The sequence below is a fragment of the Neodiprion fabricii genome, chromosome 5 (genome assembly GCF_021155785.1).
Source record: "Neodiprion fabricii isolate iyNeoFabr1 chromosome 5, iyNeoFabr1.1, whole genome shotgun sequence".
In the NCBI taxonomy this organism is placed as follows: domain Eukaryota; kingdom Metazoa; phylum Arthropoda; class Insecta; order Hymenoptera; family Diprionidae; genus Neodiprion; species Neodiprion fabricii.
The window spans coordinates 35,438,689-35,461,961 of record NC_060243.1 but is presented as its reverse complement, the minus strand read 5'-3'; the positions used below and the strand labels follow the sequence as shown (position 1 = coordinate 35,461,961).

General features: G+C 38.6%; 1 protein-coding gene and 1 long non-coding RNA gene across 5 annotated transcripts; one reads left to right on the top strand and one right to left on the bottom strand.

The window, feature by feature from the left end:
• Positions 1 to 555: 555 nt before the first annotated feature.
• LOC124183956 (phosphatidylinositol 3-kinase regulatory subunit alpha) lies at positions 556 to 22,035 on the bottom strand. Of its 4 annotated transcripts, XM_046573184.1 has the most exons (17): positions 21,203 to 22,035; positions 21,022 to 21,123; positions 20,710 to 20,805; positions 20,564 to 20,611; positions 14,254 to 14,363; positions 14,026 to 14,160; positions 13,632 to 13,911; positions 13,245 to 13,343; positions 12,968 to 13,153; positions 11,790 to 11,918; positions 6,020 to 6,227; positions 4,980 to 5,240; positions 4,550 to 4,874; positions 4,081 to 4,328; positions 1,875 to 2,051; positions 1,479 to 1,721; positions 556 to 1,372 (listed from the first exon to the last, which is right to left on the bottom strand). In XM_046573184.1, the coding sequence occupies exons 2-17, from the start codon at positions 21,101 to 21,103 to the stop codon at positions 1,153 to 1,155; spliced, it is 2,847 nt and encodes a 948-aa protein (XP_046429140.1). In that variant the 5' UTR covers positions 21,104 to 21,123; positions 21,203 to 22,035; the 3' UTR covers positions 556 to 1,152. The 4 variants fall into 4 exon arrangements, 3 of the variants coding, with proteins under 3 accessions (XP_046429140.1, XP_046429138.1, XP_046429139.1); XM_046573182.1 differs by lacking the exons at positions 20,564 to 20,611; positions 20,710 to 20,805; positions 21,022 to 21,123; positions 21,203 to 22,035 and having other exon boundaries at positions 14,254 to 16,632; XM_046573183.1 differs by lacking the exons at positions 11,790 to 11,918; positions 20,564 to 20,611; positions 20,710 to 20,805; positions 21,022 to 21,123; positions 21,203 to 22,035 and having other exon boundaries at positions 14,254 to 16,632.
• Positions 16,661 to 19,961, top strand: LOC124183959. Its single transcript, XR_006871094.1, has 3 exons — positions 16,661 to 16,935; positions 17,397 to 17,488; positions 18,837 to 19,961. It is a non-coding gene; the product is annotated as an uncharacterized LOC124183959 (long non-coding RNA).
• Positions 22,036 to 23,273: the final 1,238 nt, after the last annotated feature.

Genomic DNA, 23,273 nt, shown 5'->3' with positions numbered 1-23,273 from the left:
CTGACCGCTCTGTGGGCACAAAATTCTCCAACATAATTCGTCCAACAAGATTGGCATCTCTTGATTGATGGGGCATGTACGAGTTAGATGTAATAAATATAACATATTCTTTATAGATGAGATAGAAGAAAGAAAAGAAGAACAGAGGTGGCACACCGACTGGAGTTGTCGCATGGGCCTTGCGACACTTTGGTAAGAGCTCATGTTGGGCTCTAGAGTATCCAACGCTATTAATCACACTCTCAGAAGATTCCATCTACATATTATAGTCTGTCATACCATACCCTACTTAGGTGTCTAACTTATCATTCATCATGGGCTATAGATATTTGAATTACCCATTAATTTTTTTATACGTGAAGATCGAATTGATCTTGTACAAAAAAATTACATATTGACACGGCTGCCCGAATGATCGCTAGTCTTCTTTTCATTTTACCCAATTTTGCCCAAAACATACCTATATATATATATATATATATATAGTTGACAATTGGGCAAAATGAAAAGAAGTCTATCGATCATTCGGGCAGCCGTGTCAATATGTTTCACTAATAAACAAAATGGGTTTATTGATAACACCGAGTAGTTTGGCATACAAGTATACACCATTATTTCGTAATTCAACAGTCTTTGAGCATTCAATGAAGCTGTGATAAGCTAAGGATCACGATTTCGGGACTTCGGCACACACTGTCAAACAGCGCAGTTTCGTACAGGTTCAAAATTTCGCCGAATATGTACAAGGTAATCAGTTTGCTTCGCATCATACGTATGACATTTTACTGGGGGCAGATTTCCCTGCACCTGAAAGGTGCGTAATTCTGCGCTATTGTTAATATAACAAAAGTGAAAACTCGCGCAGATCAGTTTTGTTGGATAGTCGTACAGAAAATAGTTCAGATTGTTGTTCTATTAAATGTCGACGGACGTAGCTAGGTCCATCGCTTCAAGTACAAAAATTCCGCAGTTGAATTAGGTACAGCAAATTCAAGTCTGTGGACTTGACCGGGCATTGGCAATCACAATAAACAAAACCAAACAGCGTGTTTCATTTGCCATACATGTTTGTCGTAAATTGATATCTCATAGTCATAGTTTACACCCTCTACGTTCACCGTAAAAAGGCCAATCGAGATACAGTGTATGACTTTATACCTGCATGTGTGCTTGAAGCCGACTCAGGGCAGTTGGCGGAGCGAACACTGGGTAGACCAGCGTCGTCTTTAAACTTTCATTGTGTTCCTCAAGAGAATTCTGAGCATAGTGCAGTACAAGATGTTTCAATGATTCATGAATATTGTAGGGTTCAGCAAATCCAAATCCTCGTTCGGTGGCATATATTATGCAATGATTCACCGTGCCGTTGCACCTGAAAATGTTTTACAAGTATTAACATGATACTGATAAATTGGCAATAAATATCGCTACCATGAATAACAAAAGGGAAAAAAGAAACATGACGGCAAGTTATTCACATGATAGATAGAGCGTATTGTCCGGTGGTGGATCTTCGAACAAGGAACGTCCCATCTGGTTTACCAGCCAAGAAATGATCGGCATTGGTTCGCGTCATTTCAGGAAACAACCACGTTTTCTCATCTGCGTGCACCTCCAAGTCTGACTCCTGTAAATCTTCGACGACGGCTGCATTTGCCAATGAATAATTGGATGCCAGCTGATTGATTCGTTGCTGTTTCATACCGTTCTTCTTTAACCATCTGTAGGAGGAAATGACCATAGTCTTCATTAACACCAAGTGATAAAGGTAGTTCAAGTAGGAGAGGATCATTGTGATCCTGACTCTATGTTTTCACAGATTTTATGTTTGTATAACATGTAGGGAAGACAGATGTCTAAGATATTGCACTTACAATTGATGTTTCTCTTTCTGCCGTTTGAGTTGAATTACTTCTGGTTTAAGTTGGTGCATTTCACGCTCCAGAGTTCTATGGTATGCAATTTGTTGCTGCAAGCTATCATCCAGTTGCTCTTTGCTTTCTTCCAAAGATATCAGCCGCTGCTTCAATACCTCAGCATTTGTAGTCAGGCTGTAAATGTAGATTACATTCAAACTTATTTCACTATTCACGTTTGACTACTTGACTAGAACTTCAGCGGAGCTGGGCCGGAACTTTTTGAAAACTTAAACAGGGTATAATTGTAGCAAATAATATCAATCGACTTTTGCAAAGATGTGCAAAAGGCCAAATTTAAGCACATCCTCTTGTACATATGAAATTATTATCATTTTCAAAATACAACCTGTTGACGTACCAATGCAATTCTGTATAAGAGTATATTGGAGAAGGAGTTGCAAACTAGACTGGCCTGCCTGATGGTAAAGTTTAATCATTTCACTCTGTGGCAGAAACAAAAATAGGCTTGTAGCTTATGATTTATTACTATTGGTTATCCCAGCTCTACCACAGGGGCTTCTGGAGCTGGCTTGCTTGGCTAGCTTAAAGAGTTTACGTGACATTGGACAACTGCTGTTCGTGTTGCCGCAGGTGAATTAAAAGCACTCGATCATGTTTAAGATTAGATAAGGTAAAAAAAATCTTAGCGGAAGTGTTAAAAATGAAATCCTTTAATCTTCAAAATTGTATGACGGGCCAACCAGATCACAGTTATTATGCAAGCTGTTTTGAATCAAACTTCAAATTTCAATTGATAGATTTACAAAGTCGTTTTTTGGGCGAAATCAAACTTGAAAGGAAAACTGCATGGTCTGTTATAGTTTGTTCGATACCCTATAACTCGACAAAGAAAAACCGTAGAGAAAGTTTCGAAATAGAACTTTGTAATACTAGTGCAAGAAAGCGGACATTTGACAAAAGTTACGAAGTTGGCTGCACAAGCTGAAGCCGAATGCTGCTGACTTTGTAACTTTTGTTAATAGTTTGCTTCTTCACACGAGTGTCACATACTACTGTTTGTAAAGAGTACAGAAAGCGTCCCTCTGGTGCCTGTGAAGCGTGCAAAAAAGTAACTAGTGGGTATAAAAGTGACTATAGTCGATCATGTGTGCATGCGCAGCCCATACCCTTATAAAACGCACTACTTCTCACAGGCTTCACAGGCAGCAAAAAAGGGACTTTTGATGCACGTTTTATAAAAAAGGATTTTATAAGGAAAATTCCTAAGCTTTTCAACATTCAGAGGAAAGAAAATAAAAAAAATTCTCATCCTGAACAGTACTTAGAAGTCGAACCAAACCAATTTGTTACAACTTGCTTCGAAATAGTTTAACTTCGTTAATAATGGAAAAAATGGTTGTCCGTAAAGTCGGTTTACGGACGATAGTTCTAAGTGATAACGTCATAAAGAAACCTTGATGAAAAATTGCATACTTTTATGAATTGAATTGAATTATCATCACTGAATTATCATTATTTTGTATAATACAAAGAAGGAGTTAATTGAAAATTATAATTTTTCGATAAATTAACATTTATTTACACTCGTTATTTCAAATATTTTTTTTACTTAAATTATGCCGCTGTTTTGAGAAAAACAGTTAATTGAGGTGATAAAAATGAAATCCGACTGAAAATTATGAAGGAAATGAAATAAATCTTATTAAATTTTAGAAATAAACACAAAACACGTAAGTTCTCAAAGAAGCTCGCGTGGCGGCGTTCAAATAGCAGAACTATTCGAATTGCTAGCTCTGACGTCACGCGAGAAGAGAGACACATGTATACAAGCCGACGCTTGGGCCGATCGTGCCTCTCTATCGCTTGTTCCGCGCTCTCGCTTGCACGCTCAGGCTCAGGCGGAACGTGACACTTTTTCGTGCGTGCAGCCGGTGTTCATCGATTTATAAGACGTTGTCACGTCAAAAATAATTCGAAATGATTAGATGTAGATCAGATGTTGGCAACGTGATTTAAGGTAGACTTTTCAAGGTTTAAAATGCATTGTTACTCAACGGTCTACCTACATTTTCCGCAAAGTTATGGTACTTTGAAATAACACGATTTTTTCACAGAAAAACAGGCGGGCTGTCAATTTTTGTGACAAGTGTACATTGTGTGCCAGTTCAAGTATCAAGTTACACATATGGTTATTACTCACGTCATAATTTCATGGGGTTGAGCTTCCTTTTGAAATCTTTCCTGCAGCCTCATTTGATCCTCAAACATTTTTATGGCTTCCGTGAATGCATCTAGAGCCTGTCGTTTGAGTTGCACTTCATGTGACGTCCGTAAGTACAATTCTGAGCAATCTTCGTGTTGTTTCATCGCCTGGCTTAACTCTCTATCCAGTTCGATAAATTTTTGGATCACATTTTTCATGTCCGTCATGCCACCAATATCGTCGTCCTGTCATCAAGCATATTAAGAATAATATAAATCTAACCGTAGTAAATCTAGTCAATAAATGGTAAAAATGATTGTTTGTCCGTTTTTCTATTCAAGTTTAACGAGTATCCACTGAACATCATGCATTTCAGTTCTTATTAAATTTTACTAAGCAACATTTGGGATACTGTATATTTCATTCGTAATGCCGGATAAATGAATGCACCGTTGGCCTTACGCACCTGTTGAAACCTTGATACAGGGTAGAGAAGTTTAATGTTCAATGTCGAGTTGTATTGAGCTAAGGAGCAGTTTCGATAATGGTCGACTAATTCGACTACTGATTGAAAATTGAAAGGCTCCGAGAAACCATATTTGCCGTTGCGGTGACAAATCTTGATGAGCTTGTTTGCTCCACCCTTCCGCAGTGTGAGCGTGTATTCCCCATCGTTTGACGAGGCATTGCGTACTAAAAATGTGCCGTCCGGTGAGTCTGTCAGTCGTTCGTTGACTTCGTCTCTCGTTATGTCGCCCCAGTACCATTCGGCTTCCTGAAGATTGCGAGGCCTAATTGTACAAAATGAGTAGTATTGAGCAAACATTGAATACCCGGATATTCCGCTTTAGCGAGGAAAACAATTGTATCAGATTGGACCAGTCAAAAATGTTTACCGATGCTGCTGCTGTTGCGGTTGAACCTGATCTTTGCCATTGCTATCGGTTAACGACTTTTCGTTACCAGTCATACAGCAATCGTCATCGTTCATCATAATTGTAGAAAATTGATCGACAACAGGAAACTGTGGCCTTGATACCTTGCGGGGAGGTAATTGGGGTGCACTCGCGAATTCTGGTAGTTTTTCACCCCAGTCCCCGTGAAGCAACAATAACTCCATAATGCGAATGTGGGCTTCCGTATTATGAACGACTTGACTGGAAGTACAATTGAACACATTGGAATGTGATAGGACATCTATGGTGCTATTATCAGTTAAGGAAATGCTTAAATTATCCAAATCTTAAATATTAAAAGTATATAATAATCTCATCGGAATGTTCAACTTGGTTAGCACAGTTGGCAATACGTGAACTGTAAGTAAATCAAGCCTGCATACAGGAGCGTTAGCTTCTTGGCAGTGAAACATGTCGTTTTTTTCGTAGTACTTCTGTTTTCTACACCTAAACAAATACTTAATATAAAAAAATGGAAATAGAACAGTTACATATCTTTACTTCCGGGCAAACATCTTGAGAATGCTAGAGGTATTTGCAATATCACATGTAAATCATCTTTTTTCACGGAAGCACATAGAAATGATTCGAGGTCATTCTATGTCAGATTGGTCGATAGTTGAACGTCAACATCTTTAATTTCGACGAAACTTCCAAAGTGTGTTTATTTCAACCCCGAACAAAAGTGTCCCGAGTAGTTTTAGAGAATTAATTTTTACACAGAAATTTACAATGGCATTAATTTAAGGAGCATCCATTTGGCTGTTTGACATCAGTGTGTTATAGAGCACAAACAAAGAATTATTCTAGAACCCAAAAACGATTAGTGTTTTTATGAAAACATCACATGCACATGAATCCAAATTTTAATCCCTAAATCCGACTGGAAAGCGCACCACCCGTAAGTGAAACGGATGGTATTCAATACTCTGAACCCTCTGATGGCATCAGGTGAATAGATTAATTTTTCTTATACTCACATGATGCGCTCCCATGGCGGACGTAGAAATATGTGACAAAGAACTTGAATGAGAATTGTCGGTGGTTCTCTGTAGCCTCGGGCATGTTGTAATCGACATATACGACAGAAGTGTAGCATTAGATGACGAAGCGTGCTCTTGTGATGTTCCGGAAGTTCATCGACTAATTTGAAAAGGCACTTGGTACACTGTTCATCATTTCGAAGTTCTGTAACAGTCATAAAATTCATTGGGTTCGGTACACATAACAGGTGGCATTGGTTTGGTTAGGTGTGCATCCAAAATAGATGCTGCGACGAAGGAAATATTGATGCCTGTAAACTACAAATAGCATGCTTGCTCCACGCTGTGAGAGATGGCTGCCAGTGACCACTGTTGGTATCCTGATCTTTTTTGACCCATTTCTAAGGTGACACTAACCTAATATTCCATTTTATTCCAATTCAATTTCATTTTATGAGAATTTACATGAATGTGACGTTATAACTTTCATAGAGTGACTTTTTGCCAATGCTATCCGATACCTTGACATCGGCACGCATAACAGAGTAAGACGACGATATAGATACCAATCAATTTGCAAAGAAGTTATGTCTCTGAGAATGCTGTTTCTGCACAAAAGTAAATCGTTGGCACATTTTCCAGTGTCAGTATAGCTCAGTATGTGCAGCTTGTAAAAAAAGTAAGATAAAACAATATGGGGTGCGAGTAAAAATAAGAATGGTCAGAATACCGAACATAAATATATCGAAAACTCACAATTACGAAAGAACAAAGTGGTGATTCTTCATTAAGCCACAAATAATAGAAATAGAATATAAAAGTATCGAAATTTGAAGTTAAAGAATTTAGAATACACAACTGGTGAAAATTCGGTATGGCCATTAGCAGAATGAGGCAAATGCGATTGCTCACAAACATAAATAAATAATCTTCAGATGGATCATAAAGTAGAATATCCATCTATTCGAATTCATAAAAGCGAAGGATCAAGAATCAGAACGGTTAGAACTCCGAATACTAATTTCATAGAAGGTTCAGAATATAGAATTGCAGTATATCAGAATCGCCAGAATGAAGAATCGTAATATATCAGAAGAGTCAATAACTCTTGTCATATAAGAAGCCAAGAAATATAAGTTTATAAGTCAGCAGATAAAAACAGGCACATCGTTTGCCACACTCTAAAGGTTTAAGGGCGTTGCCTATGCCTCGAAGAGCGCGCGCGAACAGAGACTCACGATTTTCCTTCTCATTTCCTCATTTTTGAAGATAATTAGGTTCTTAGGGGGTCATTTTGAAGATAAAGAATAGATCTGTGTCGCCTGTTGTGCCGAATTTTCGATTTCACTTTCAGATTTGCGAAAAACGTACTTGAAAGTACGTTATCTTTGAAGTGAGACACAGCGGACAGTGTTACTACCCATTACAATTCCCCTCGTTCGAATCCTCGTCGCTCGGCACGTGGGTAGTGTTCCGCGCTTTTATATTTGCTTGTGTTTTTCTACCGTGTTTTTTATTCTTTCGAACCAGTATTTATTCCCGCGATGGCTAAGAAGAGAAGGAACCTGTCTTTGAAGAAGAAGAAACGACCCGGCAAAAAGATTTTGGCTAAATTTCAGGAAAAAATGAGGTAAATCAACTTATTTATATGATTGATGTCGCATTCTCTCCGACTTGGAGATTCAAACACTTGAGTACGAACAATCGCAGGGCTTTAATCTAATTGTAAGAAGGTACTGTCAAGAGCCGATATTGCTGTTCATTCTAGCAGTATAGATTCATTCTCAAGTCTTTTATACATACGAAAATATAAACTGGAATGCATTGTGACGTGTGGTACTAGCCCGGTTTGCATTAGTCGCTAAAATATGTCATCAATTTGTTATGTGTTCAGGTTAAATGATCGAAATCACTATTCGGCAATTTGCATTAGTGTTTACACTTTGTCGATCATAAGGAATATTCTTATCACTTATTGTGACTAGCTAAGTATCCAAGGTAAAGTTACAAGGTATCTGGAAAAATTTACCATACAAAGTAAATACGGCGCGTACGTATTAGGCCACTAAAATACGCGCGTTTTGTTTTTAGAAATAAACTTGACGTAATTCTGGGGTAATCATACATGCACACATTACTTACCAAACAGCCACCTACAAAACTGTCATCAAATCAGATACTACTGCCAAATATAGTTTATTTTGGAAACTAATGATGATTTTGATATACTATAACTAATGAGGACAAAAAAAAAAAAAAAAATTGAAATCAAAATTGAAATTGCAAAAAAAAAAAATTTTTTGATTAAAAAAAAAAAAAAAATTAGAGTACGAGGTACTTGGTGAGCCCATGTTTATATTGCCATTACAACAACATTGATATAGCTCGACTTGTATTTTCTTGTGCTTGTTTTCAAAAGGCCCGCCAAGTACCACTACCTCCAATTTTTTTTTTTTTCAATAAAATTCATTGTTATTTTCAATTTCAATTTTGATTTCAATTTTTTTTTTTTTTGTCATCATTTGTTATAGTATATCAAAATCATCATTAGTTTCTAAATAAATTATACTTGGCAGTAGTATCTGATTTGATGACAGTTTTGTAAGTGGCTGTTTTGTGAGTAGCTGTCACATTAATATACTTGGCGAAAGGTTTTTGCACCAGAGGTGCTTTTTGGGGATATCAGTACTTTTTGTGGGATTTCGCTTGAACATTTAAAAATTTTGCTCACTCGCTACGCTCGCTCGATAGATTTTTGGGATACAGAATAAATATTTGAGACGCAAATAATCGGTGGAAAAGGCAAGTTAGAGCTTTCTCATAATTACATGTATCAGGTCCAAGGTCTTCTACACATTACGAATAGGAAGTGGTGCTATTTTATAGTTTGGACGCCAAAGGGATTGATTTTTGATAAAATAAAACGTGACGATAAATTCTGGACCGAAAAAATGGAGAATAAATTAGCAGATTTGTTTCACTTTTGTTTGTTACCCGAGATCGTAGATTCTAGGCGCGCCCGACAACTTTCAATCCGCGAACCCCCTCTCAAATCATCGAAGCCCAGAAGGCCGCGCGTAAGAAACAGTAAATTCACGACCGACAGACGACAAAAAACTAATATAAATATATATACATATGTACATAAATACAATAGCTTTGTACATAGCTTACGTGTAATACTTCTGTGATTTATGCTTAGTTAGTTATATGTATTACTATGCCAAAAATTTGCTGGTCATATCGTTATAATTATATATCTGATTATTCATTCCAGGAATACTTACTGCAGTCTCACCGAACTGCGTGTATAGGGTGATTCTGAAAAAAAAATTTTTTTTTTTCCTTTCGAAACAGGTTCAAAAGTTTCATTCAGGTATACAAAGACACTAGTTGAAATTTAAGATTTTAATATTAATATTAAGGGGTGGCGCATAGCACTTTTCGATTTTCCATAAGAATAACATAGGATAAATGTTTGCTTCTTCTAGTTTTTATAACTAGCTAACAAAGCGTCGTGAAAAAAATCGAAAGACAGATATTTGTAGGAAATTGAATGCTCTACAAAAAAAGAAGCGTACATTTTACTTTAAATAGATGATAACTGATAATTAATTTTTGCAACAATGACGTACTACTTTCCATAGTTTGCGCTTTCTATAGAATTTATTTAGCCATATAATGTATACAATGCTCGATGTCTTGTTATGATATCAATTTTCTCGATCAAGATTACTGTCAAGTTTCACTTATACTGTTTCAATTTAATTTCTATGAGATCCTTTTCATACAGATTTCGTGATTATGTTTATTAAGTTTAAACGAGTTTGATTTCACTTTCATCATTTTATATTATTTTTTATCATTTTGTATTTGTTTGGTGCAAACCCGGTCATGGTTGGGAGATAGGGACGGGTTGGGTGGGTCTCTGTTTGATAGCAATCTCCACGTGGTGAGACCTAGGAGATTAATGATATTTTCGTTGTTATATCATGAATTTGCTAACAGCTATTCGTTGCAATTTTCATTTTGAAACGACCTGTGACGACGTCTGGCCGGTATTCATAAATAGTTACATATTATTTTCGAGACTGTATTAGGAACAGCTCTCAGCCGATCAAGCTATGCTTTGAGCTGACTCAAGACAGTCCTGCAAATCGAACCTGACTATGAATACCGGCTATTAGACTATTATTAGTCACGTGATTGCATTGCGTAGAAATACGGACGCCGGTGAATATAATTTTCGTTAAAATATTAAGAATGTATATCTATATCAACATACGTATGGGGAATTCTACGTCACGTCAATCAAAAAATTACCTGGTATTTTTTCAATCTATTCATACTCTTTTTCACATGAAATAAAGGTAAAAAGAATCGATACGCATTTTGGTGTTCGTCCGAATTATGTTTGTTTTCGAAAGTTACAAGACAATCATTCAATTTTGATGCAAAAAGAGCGCGCATATATCCGGTTCTATTTGACGTGAAGACATCATTTACAGTGCACTCGGAAGGTGAACGAATAAGCTTTCATAAAAAAAAATGTAATGTTAAACATTATTGAAAACCCCAATTTTTATAAACAATTCAAATGTTTTACGATTTTTACCTCATTAATGACAAGTTTTTGAATTATAAAAAAAATTGTTTCGGGTTCCTTATTAAATTCTGTATTACTAGTAAATTTTTCAAGTGGAATCTGAAAGGAGTCTACTTTTTTTTTTCTATTATTCATCAGGTGCTGCATCATACCGAGCACGACACACTGGGCTGTTTAAAAGTATTTGAAACCGAATGCCCGTGATGGGGTGGAAGAGGCTAGCCCGCGTCACCCGCCCCACTCCGGCGACAGCTCGGCTGCTCCGTCTCACTTGTTTCTTTACTCTCTCTCTCGCCACGGTTAACGCGGGAAGCGGAGTAGCCCGCGCTTTCTAGCTAGGCAACGCCCTTAACCCAACAGCTTCAACAACTCAAAATTGTCCATTTGCATTGCGTTCTTTCTTCTTTGTTAAGTATTGAGTAAAAAATTTGTATGATTCTGTATATAAAACATTTTATAAGTCAAAATAGATTTGTTGGATAGACTCAGAATGTGAAATTCTGGGGGTAAGCCATATATACGGTTACTTTCGGAATACTGATCTTTCTAAATTTTACAATTCTGAATAATGACCCTTCTACATTCTGGATATCTGATTTCCGCCGTTTCTAGATGATGAAGTTCTAACTTTTATTTTTATAATATTTGGACCATTGAGAATATGTAACTTTCTACAAATTCGTTCTCTAGAATATTGACTCTATACATTATTAAATTCTGCATCTCTGAATTCTTGGATTAACGTTTTCTGAAGTAAGTGGGTTCGGATAATAGAGCCCTCTACTAAATACATTTTAGGTAAACTGCAGCTTTTTATTGGGCACTATTCGGGACTTAAAATTTTTGATAGTATCTGTTCTCTCATATTAGTTATTCGAGTTTATTAAATTCAGAATTCTGGCCATTCTGACTTTCGGTTTTACTAATTTCTTACCCCCACCCAACAATATGACCTCTGTCCCGATTTTCTGGTGGATTCATACGTATTACAAGTCATAATTAAATAACTATACATTTAATTTGTTTCTTCGCAAGTAGAAATCAAAATTGACAAGGAGTAGGCGTATGCAAATTATGTTTAGACAAAACTTATTTGGCTATACCTTCACCTAAGACTGCCTTACTCTTTAACCAGAAGCATATATCAAAGTAAATACTCACTGGAAGCTTCCAAAAAAGTATCATACCACTGTACGGGTATTACAGGATCTGGTAGTTCTCGCAAAAATTTCTTAAGTGAACTTGCGACGCACTGAGGACTGTAGTTTGACAGATTTACATTGCTCACATCTGTGAAAAAATGTAATATTATGTACACACATGTTTACTAGCTTATTTACAATAAGATTAAATTACAATGTTCAAAATTTCGTATCGACTATATCAGCTTCCAATATTCTGTCATGTGAAATATTGAATAATCGTGTTGATGACGCGGAATAACTGACAGAATTAGCTTTGTGAGACCGAAATAAGAAGTTGAGAAACAATGCCTCATTTGATCTTTGTACTAGTTGTATAAACTTCAAGATCTAGTTGAGGTAAACCCTCCGTTGTAACGAGGTTCTTTCAAGTCTTCAATAATAGCAATTTTGGATACATTTTTAGAAACCGTCTTTTGAGATATTTGTATGGGACTCGGTTCTAACTTCACGTTATGAACAGCTTTGTGACATTGTCGTATGCCTCCTCGTAAACATTAATGAATGAAATATTCCATAGCTGATTTTTTTTTTTAATCTAATATTTCGAAAACTACTGGACCAAATGGATCCAAAATCTAATCAGTTTCGAGTTGAAAAAAGCCCCGTTGAATGAAACCAAAATCATCCAAATGCGTTCATTCATTCTTGAGATATCATTGGATGAAAAATTGATGCACGCACACGCGTGTATCCATCTGAAAATGCCAAAACATGGCATGGCATGAAGTATATGTTAATCATATTCTTTACGTGCATCAGATTGAAGAGTTAAGCGCATGTCACCAATCACCACAAGCAGTGCTGTTATGTTTATCGAAACCGCCAATGACTGTCAATGCGAACAGCGATAGGCCGTGGCAAACTTTGTAAGATATTAGCATAGGTTTGGCTACAATTTGCCATCCTATAAGAGATAGTTACTATTTATACTAATACTTCGTTATTGACCGTACAGCGGCTAGTACCGTCCCCTGTTCTTCTGGCTACGTGTGGTAGTGGACTACCCACCACTTTAGTTACAACTGTACAATTCCAAACCATGCGAACGATAAAGCCAACCGTTAGTAAGTTCTGCTACTTTACGTGTACTTATTGATACAGAATGTACAGATTCGTAAGTAGATAAATTCTCACCGTCAATTATCTTTTGGCGAAGTTCAAGCATTTGCTCGTTAGGAGGTGTACTTTGATAAACTTTGTATAAATCCAGAGTATTGTCAGTTAAAGCATGATCCTCAAGTACATGGGTGCACCTCTCGACCAAGATCGGTGCTGTGTGCGTTGTTGTATCAAATTGTGAGCACAATGCTAGACCAAAGACTGAAAAAGAAAAGCCGGGTGGATGGTTGTTATAGATATGCAAACGTAGGTGTTCGGCACTAAATCTATGAGGTTAGAAACATTTGGTCACCTGTATTGAAGTTGGTAAGGTGAGAATCACTGTCCGGTGGTAAGCAATCAGATGGTAACCCAGTAGCAGAACATGTTCTGTGAGCAACCAGTCCACACGCTGTGGGGGAAAATATTTCACAATTATTTATTCCACAGCTGTCCCAGACTGTATTCAGTAAAATACAGTGGTGGATTCCGACCGAATTCAGGTAACCCATGTCATCTGCTACGCTGGTTAAATAGATTGTGGCAGATGATACCAGTGGCCTTGAATCGGTCAGAAATCACCTATGTATGTAGATGCCTGCAGCACATATGAATTGGAAAATGTCAACATGATTATTTCAGAGATGATTGTTAAATTATATCAAAACGTAGGTCTCATGAAAATTAAAAATTTATGTACCTTGACAAAAGAAGCCTTGATGCAGCAGTCCACGCAGATATTTATTACATTTGACACATCTTTCGAGGACACTGAAGCTACGAGGTACGAGGGAATGACGAATTCCGCTTTGTGTTATCGTTGAGGGTGATGTCGCACCTAGGGTATTCTGGGTCGTTTCTCCGGGCGTCGTTTGTTGTATATTAGCAGTCGGAGTTGAATTTTGAGGTACAGAATGACACAATTCTTCGATACACAGCAATATATTCTTCTGGTGAAACTCATCTTTTATTCCCATATTCTAAAAAGGGAAGTTCATAGTACATAATACAAAATACTTTCGCAGTTTGCAGTAAATTCGTCAGTATGAGACATGAGATTAGTAAAATTTTGAAAAGGGCCGATTGCTGCTTACCACAAGCTTATCCCGGTCCAAGTGGAACAAGTCACTTCCTTTGATATCCTTGGACTTGAAGACGTCTGCGTAACGATAAAGGTTCAAGGCTGACATCCATTCAACCACATTTGAGGCAGTCCACTCGTTGACCGGCTACAACAGAAAGTAAATTTGCGAGTAAGCTTCGTCAACACTACAAGCCTGAATGAGAAAGATCAAAATTGCACTTCAAGGTAGTACACGTACCTTTTCCTTATCATACGTAGTGCCAGAACGTGCTGGATCCTTGTCTATCCATTGACATAGATGTTGTTCGTTGTACTCGGCGCAGACAAGGTGAAAACATGCGTGGCACTCTGTTGGGCACAAAGAACCGCACATACAACAACAAAGATTTGTCACATTAGCGGATACCTTGAATAGTCCCTTTTTATTGCAACTGTTATTAATTGAAGTATGACTACGCACTGCACCGCTACCTTTAATGCTATTATTACTGCTGATATTACTGTTATTACTAGCACTAGGATAGTCCAACGTTCTCGATCCCTTTATCGACACATCTGATTCGTCATTGTCCATTTTTCGGCATTGCGCTTTCGACACATCCTCTAAACTATTGCACCAGCATACAACACGGTGAAAAGACAGAGGGCGAGCACAGCTGACTCTACCTGAACCAGGTAGGACAAACGGGATTTCATCGTTATGACTATTGAACTGGGTAGCTGTGTTAGTAACAGTATTTGCCTTGTCATCTTTATCACCATCTCCAGAATTAAAACATGTCGTGGCATAACACGCCTGGACGTCGTAGGTCGGCAAGGACTCTGACTCAATTTGTGGGTTTCTAGTGGTTGGAGACAGCTTAAGATTGGCATATCCATGGGAGTATAACGATTTATTCAGCACATTCTCACCATTTGAGTTGCCGAACATTCGTGAACATATTTTTAGGTTGCCACCATTCTCAATAATTGTATCACTACCTAGATGATGGTCCCTAGGACCTTGACGCAACATATAATTGTCTGCATCAACCGTAAGAAGCCTGGACCTTACCGGTGTGGACTTGAGTTCGTTCACCAAGAGACTAGGACTGCTGTTTGCCAGATTATTACCGTCTTCGTCGTCGTCATCCTGATCGTTGTTACCATCCTCATTGCATGCATTTGTCACAGTCCCGGAATGCGACTGGGTGACAGTTGTGCCTTTGACTTGGTTCATCGCGAAACTCAACTTAGGTGCCTTTATTGCTTTTCATATTTTTCATGTTTTTCATTTCATCAACGCAATGCTACACGAATCGTAAGAGCGACGAAGACAGTTCTTGTCGTTAATTGGCATGAATATAAGTATCGATTGAATTTCCGTCAACATTTGGCAAATAGTCTAGTTATGCGTGATTCAATGGAGAAATTTACCTTACACCGGATGAAATAAAGATAATACTCTTTTGGTGCACTATCATCGTGGCTGTTTAACTGAATAAATCATTTGGAAATACTTCCGCAATACAAGCAAACGTTATGCTCAGAAGTATGTATCATCGTACGAAAAATCTTCCTGGAAATGGACACAATTCAACACTTGCATCCGACACCAATTGTTTCCTCCAAGTATACATGGGTGAGTGTGTATAACCAGGCGTTGATTAATAATTTTGCACTTCCTTCTCACACTTCACTTGTGTCGCCCAACGATCATCATTCCGTCGGACCTTGCCAAATATCGGCAATATTTGACTGTTATCGCAGTATATGTATGTATATCGTTGGAATTTTTTCGATGGCAATTTATACTGTCAGGTCTTGCTGTCGTTACTGCCGTTGTTACAATGACTTCGATATAGATTCCTTGAAAGTTCTATTTTTCCGCTTGTGAGTTATTTTATAGAATATCGTGTGCACTGATGTGTATTCCATTCCTTGCCTTATTAAGGGGGAGAGCGGTTCTTGTATAATTTTACATACGTTCGTGGTGCTCCGTGGCGATTCCGTGTAAGCCGTATTATGTACATTTATAATCAATGTGTGAACCGCGTACAGGCATGCACACGAATATATATATATATATGCATAATACGAACATGTCTATCGTTCGAGGTGAGTCCGACATTAATTTTATGTCTCAGGAATAATAACAGAACCAAAGAGATGCACGGTAAAAGACAGATCAAGGATAGTAACACCCGCGCAGGATTCTTGTGTAAATTCGTACAGTTCAACAGCTCATCATGTCGAAATTTATACAGGCGCTGAGTGGTAACCAGTCGCGTGGCCGAGGGCGTTTGATATCCAACAGAGGCGAGAGACACGGGACAGAGAGAGGAAGAAGGGACTGATAGAAGTGGGAATGCGAGAACCAGGGAGTATAAACGCAACGAGCAGGGCAGGCAGGATGGACAGGCGGAGAGATGCGAGGTTGGATGGAATTGGATGGAGGGAAGGGGAGTTTGCGTTCACTTCAGCCCACCTAGGTATGTATGCGGATGCTTGTACATGCATACGCATAGAATGGCGTCGAGGATGGAACAACGCGTGTGCACACGAAATAAGCGGTGTAGGGGTTACAGATGTTCGAGCGCGAATGAAAAGCGCGTACAGGCACGACAGAATCGAAAACGACGGCTCGCAGTGTAGGACGAGACGGCCTTAACTAGACCGGCCGGTTCGAAAACTTCAGTCAATAGACAGCCGGCCGATCACACAACAAGAACGTGCGACTCGGTCAGTGTCGCCTCGTGCTCGGGTATAATCGTGCCCAGCTGGTAGCAAGGCTGGGATAGGAGGGAAACGTGGGAAGGATGACTGAATGACATTCGTTTACAGCTTTTTCAACTGGTTCCTTTCGCTACGCAGCAAGTGCAATTCCCCTTGTAATTGTTAAACCAATCAAAAGACGGATAAAGTATGATAATTCCATGAGGTGCGTAGCAAGCAGCGTCAGTTATAACGTAAAAAGCCGATTAGATAAAGGCGACACGACGATGCCCGAATGGTAGCACGTAATACGTGAACCGTAGGAGCATTTCGATCAGCGGCCGCACACGGCGTGGTTCTGTCAACAAGATAATGCGCCAGTTTCCTCGGCTTCACCTACTTATTTCATGTTAGGTCAAGTCGATAATTACAGAATACTGCAAAGTTCCTTTCTCACATCCGTGCTTTTTCATCATCAGCGATCAAATATGTGCACACCAAGGTAGTTGTGCTTCCCCTAAATTTATGCCAGTCTTTATGCACCTGTACACGTATATATTTACATGTGCAGCCAAATCACGTAGCAACGCGTTACAGTTCCGATCCAATTGCCTCGCTAGAATAAATGCTTAATGAATAAAAATATTGAGCATAATCACAAGAAAATAATGACCAGATATTTTTCAGTAACTACGGGATAACGGAACGTCGGAGTACACCGCAGTGTCGCACAACAAAACGTGTACGGACAGTGATGTCCATTGAAGGGGTGACAAATGGTATGAATTCTAGGAATTTACAATTGCCATTTGGTAGAAACCATGGTATTTCTTCATCGAATGAAAATGCGTTGGAGTGTTTTTTTTTCAGAAATGTAAATAGAATGGGGCTGTTGAGCCCTTTCTCGCTTTTGAGATACCTGGACTCCGATATTTGGAGATATATACGATAACGTCAAAATCGACTAGGGCACCCTTTGCGACTATGTAGAACTCCTACCCTTACCGACACATCAAACTCACTCTATTTACCTATATTAAATAAAGAAACGAACGGAAAGGGTTCAAATTTCGACGGTGCGTCGCTCTTTCGTATCGGTATTCAGGACAATTACTCATAATCCGGAAATCGTCAAAAATAAAATGTGTGGTTTTTTGTCACGTGTCCACTAACCCCACATTTCAGGGGCCGATAAGTGTATAGTTGAGATACTTTCCGCAATTTCGGAAAGAATGAGGAGTAAAATGAGCCATCGTGAGACTGTTTTCATGCAACATCGAAATCGCTAGACGAAAATTAGGAATTACAATAATTTGGTAAAAAAAAAGATGCTCTCACGATCACCTGGGTGCACGGCTAAGCGTTCCTTGGTTGAAATGTTTTCTGGTTGGGACCGTTGAAATTTGAACACTTTTTGTTAGTTTGTTTATTCAATATAGGAAGAAAAAGGATGAGTTTGCTCGGTCGGTAGAGGGAGGGGTGCTACATGCTTTTAATGCCTTGAAATTCCAGCTAACTTGTTTTCGGTCCGAAGCGAAATGCGAGCTCCATCAGGGATGAGTTGAGAGATGACCGAGATGACCAACGCCCCCAACAACCCGGTTCACAAAATTAAACTGAACAACGTCCTTGCATGGATCAATTGTGAATAGAGTAATAGCTAATGTAGTAGTAAAGTAGGTAATGTGCTACTACTCTATTCACATTGCTCCACGCAATGACGTAGTTCAGTTTAATTTCGTGAACCGGGTTTTTTAAGACGTTGGTCATCTCTTATCTCATATCTGGCTCCGTTCTATACGAATTATGTGCCAATGACTGGCCATGCAGGTGACATGAGGACAGGAGTATATCACATAATTCATATATGTAGTAATCGAACTCGCATTTTGTTTCGGACCGAAAACAAGTTAGCCGGAAGCCCAAAGCATGGATGAACAATTACTGTACAATCATACATACAGTTTGATCAGTCTAGTCTTAAAAATCTAATTTTTTAATCTACAACGGATTTGAGGTAAGGCTTTGAAAACTGTTGAAACAAGCCAGAGTCGAAGTTTTGACAAAGATGAGAGTTGATCTCGTAAACACAATCGGTGAAAGCAGTTTAAGGTAATTTGATTTCAGATCAGTCGATTTTCGCCTGTCTCCATTGGGAAAATGCGGTGTGGCCTGTGGGTGTGACCTGCACCATTCTATCGTGTACGTTCCGTTGGCTAGTTTTAAGAGACCTCATCGAAGAATATCTAGGTACACGTACGGAAATTGATCCTGCGACAACTAAGATTTTTCCATCGACAGTTACTTTGGCAATGGGAAATTTCAGCGCGTCGCTCCTTACCTCTCGGACGGCATGTTGCGGGCTGAAATTCTCGATTACCAACGTAATCGACTAGGGAGAAAAAATTAATTGTCACAGAAAGAATTTCTGCATGTGCACTCAGAAGGGTGTTGCGTATTCACCCTAATTTTGAACGTACGGGGTGGCCACTAAATCTCAATCACAAAATTCCCCAACTTTTCCAGGTTTTCCAGACAAAAATCTTAACTTCCCCTGACCAATTCCGATAAATTGTTTCTAGCAAATTGATAAAAATATATGTATTTTTCATATATTTCTTGTTTAATGACCTACGAACTGTCACTTGGGTCACACTGTCCCATTTAGGCGACGCGCACAATCGTCTGTAGGGTAGTATTTAAGAATATTCAAAGTTTGAAGAGAACCTTCCAGCAATGATAAAAAAAATTTGACTTCGATCTAATTTATTTAAAGTTTAAAGAAATTGTGGGATGCATTTGTATGAAAAAAAAATATATTAAACGATTCCCCGACTTTCTACAAAAATCTCTGACATTTCCCCGACTATTCCAGATTTTCAGAATTTCGTGACATTCCCAGGTTTTCCAGAATTCCCTGGTCAGTAGCCTACCTGATGTAGTAATAATTCTATACCACAATAATTACGGTACGTAAAATTCAGAGCAGATGAACTTTGATAAGTCGTGTAATGTCCTTGAATGTGAGTTCCCCAGGATGAAATTTTCATTACTTGCAACAATGCTAATGTTCATCTAGGTATCCCTGTATTCTTTAACTCGACTGACGACAATTCAAATGTTTTCCACACGGTACATTCTTATGATCACTCAAGGCGTCGTTTGTCAATTTTAGGTGGCTTAGTTTATAATGTCTGAAAAGTGGCTCAAAATCATCTTCGGCAACTTGAGATTGTTCTGGGCTGTATTCTAGGAGTTTATGAGGGGTGATTGAGGTGTTTTTTTTTTATTAATTTGGCTTTCCTATTGATCTAAATGATGGTTATTGCTATTGATGAGGGAAAAGAGAAAATCAGGGCTGTAGGGTCAGCCTTTCAAATAATGATACAAACGTGCAATGAAAAGGCATTGTAAGAATTGTTTACAAGCTAGCTCAAAATATGACTCAATAGCCATATCTTAATGGACCCTCTGCTCGCAATTACATAATAAATAAAGATAAAATGATAAATACATATGTGATGCTTGCAGAACTCTAAAGCTGTCATAGGTACGCAGCCATAGTGTAACCATAAGAGACAACATAAGATAAGGTGAAAGAATGTCAGTTCTTTAGGATGCATAGGTACACCATTGGTACACATTCAGAGATATGATACAAGTTCTAAACTGACTATTGCCATGCACTCTACGGTTTGATATTCATTATCCCACAATTATGTGCCTATGTGAACTAGAAAAAATGATCGACATTTAGATTTGGATGAGACGACTAAAATAGGATCGTATGCTTATTTTTCGCGAATTTATGCAGGGTTGTAAACAATATATCGAAATATCACATTGTAAATTACCTTTACATTTGACTCCCACCTTTCCGGTCCCCCAAATATAATCGTTACCTTGAATATAGAGAATGAGACAGTTGAGAGTAGTTGACCGAATAATCATTTGATATTTTAAACTAGCTGCAGCTTTCTGTGAACGTGACAATACTTACAATGGATGCAGAGTATAGGAGTCACAAAATAAACTTCATAAATGGTATGTTTGTAATTCAAAGCTTCCGTGGCACCTGATGTTTCTGTTACATAAGCTGTAACAATGCAAATAATGGATAACTATTAGTGCACTAAGGTGGCTTTGATATCGTCTTTAGATCATTGAATCGAAATCTCTTTTTAAAAATTTCTCAAATATTTCAGGGAGGGAGAGACAATCAGTAGGGCTCAGAAGAATGGAACATTTCCTGTTCTGACTCCAGAAGATGTATTACCAGTTACTTTATACATGTTTAAAATGAATACTTTACCATCTGATCCATTGTTGAGCCTAATATACGGCTCTTCGTCTATGCGGACGTTTGTGTACTGCGAGATACTTTCCTTCAGCATTAGGACTTCCACAATAATACCTAGAATTATTGGCCTTTATTATTAGTATCACGCAACGTACGATTACCGAGAAGTCACAGAATGTGAAGAATATCTTACCGAATTAAAAACCTGATGAGGCAAACAGCTCGACGTCCAGTATTTTCTATTGAGAAATAACTTTTCACCCCTTGTGTAACAGATTCACAAGTTCGAGACATGGGTGGATTTCCACCAATTGAGCGTAACCAAGTCACCTGATTATAAGCTTGTATATTCTTCTCAGATGCTTACTTCTCGTTAACCAAGCAGAAGGTTACCGTCTTTGAAAGTAACTTTAATATTACTGTTATGCATAATTTTCCAAAAACTCTAATTTTTTTGACATCAAACGACGTTTGGCTGTATAATGCCAAACGATTATGGCATCTGGTATCTGGGAAAGCAGTGGCACTTCCAGTATTGCAGATTGCTTTTTCTTCTCAAAGTAGTCTTTTAAAGCTACGTGAAAAAATCATTTAAACAATCAAAGTGAGTTTAATCTTGATTACAAACAGCACTGTGCATCATTATTGCCACTCTGAAACTGTCAATATAAAATTGTGGCGCGATGCCGATCAATCAACTCAATTTGTGGCAACGTAACAGCGTCTATCACATTATAGTTTATTAGTACTGCAAAATCACAAATGTTAGTAATCCGAACGGGTTTAAAGGGACCGAATTGATCTATCTAACCTACGAAACATTTAGGCACATTACATTTACACATTTTTGTGGTTTTCCTAATCAGAATCCCATATAGGGTTGGAAGCGATTGTTTAGTACGAAGCCACAACATTTGCAGTACGATGAAGTAGCCTCGATTTTATAGAGCGAAAATAAGGATAGGAATGGGGAAACTCCGGATCTACTACAGAATAGAGCTCGTGGTTGCTCGCCCGCGGTCACTCGCGGTAGAGTGCGACGATGTCGCGTGCGTGCGTGTACACACGCGCACGCACGCCATGCACGTACACATACCCACACGCGCGCGCATCGCTTGCGCACATGAATCAGTGGAATGTGTATGTGAAATTGTCGCTACAGTGTAAAATAGCAACTGGCCATGTTTACATCCATGGGATGTAGAAAAAGGAAGGATCAAGTCCCACGTCAAACACGGTGATTGCTGAGGCAGTCTGTCAGTATGCTATTTCCGATATTTGCCACCAGAGGCGATTGCACTGCACAACCCACAATGACGGTGCTAACCACTGTGTATTCAGGTGTGCCATACACAAGAAGTAAGACCACGGTCTTCTACACAACTCTGGGCACTCCTATCACTTTGCCATGGAACACGACGTAACCGTATTGAAAGTGCTGCAATCTCGAAGACTGGTGCCGGAGGCCAATGTGCAACAAAGAGCTGCAATCTCGGAGATCGGGTTGTGCGGGGTGTGCAATAAAGAGGAATATATGAAAGCCTCCCCTTCAATGTCGCCAACTGCCATTTTCAGGTCAACCTTTTAGATGCGGAGTGCCTACACCGTCAGTAAGACTTATAATAGTTACATTCTTGTCTCTCATGATTACTGAACTAGTGCTGGAACCATGGAGATTAGAGTACAGGAGTCCAATCTCTGTATTGAAGATGTGTCCGCGAAATCATGAGAAATAAGGGTTCCGCTACAGCAGCGTCGTCGTCACTCTGGACCGATAGCTATATGTATATTAAATATAATAGTCTCCATGATGCAGCACATATTTACGTTTATTATAATTATTATAATTTTGGTCACTGTATCACTGTATTACTATATTTATAGGATCAGAACGTCCGGAGTGACGCTGGTGATAAAACCGTGCACTATTAAACTTCGGAGTTTCGCGGACGCCTTTTCTGCCTCTCCGCCTTGGAGATTGGACTCCTGTACTCTAGTCTCCATGGCTGGAACGATACTCGCATGGCTAGGTGTATGGTCGGCTTTCCGGAGAGAGAGAAAGAGATAGCATGGTAGGAAGTGTTGTCTGTCTCGCACCAGTAGAGTCTTTCAAAAAGCTTATACACCCCTTTTGCATGCATTTTCTTTTGTAAAGTAGTGATATTTATTTTTTCGTTGTGCAATGAGGGGCTGACGTCAGTTGTATTCCGTAATCGAATTTGTTGTATTAATAAAAACTGAGCTATTGACTATCGAACGTCAAG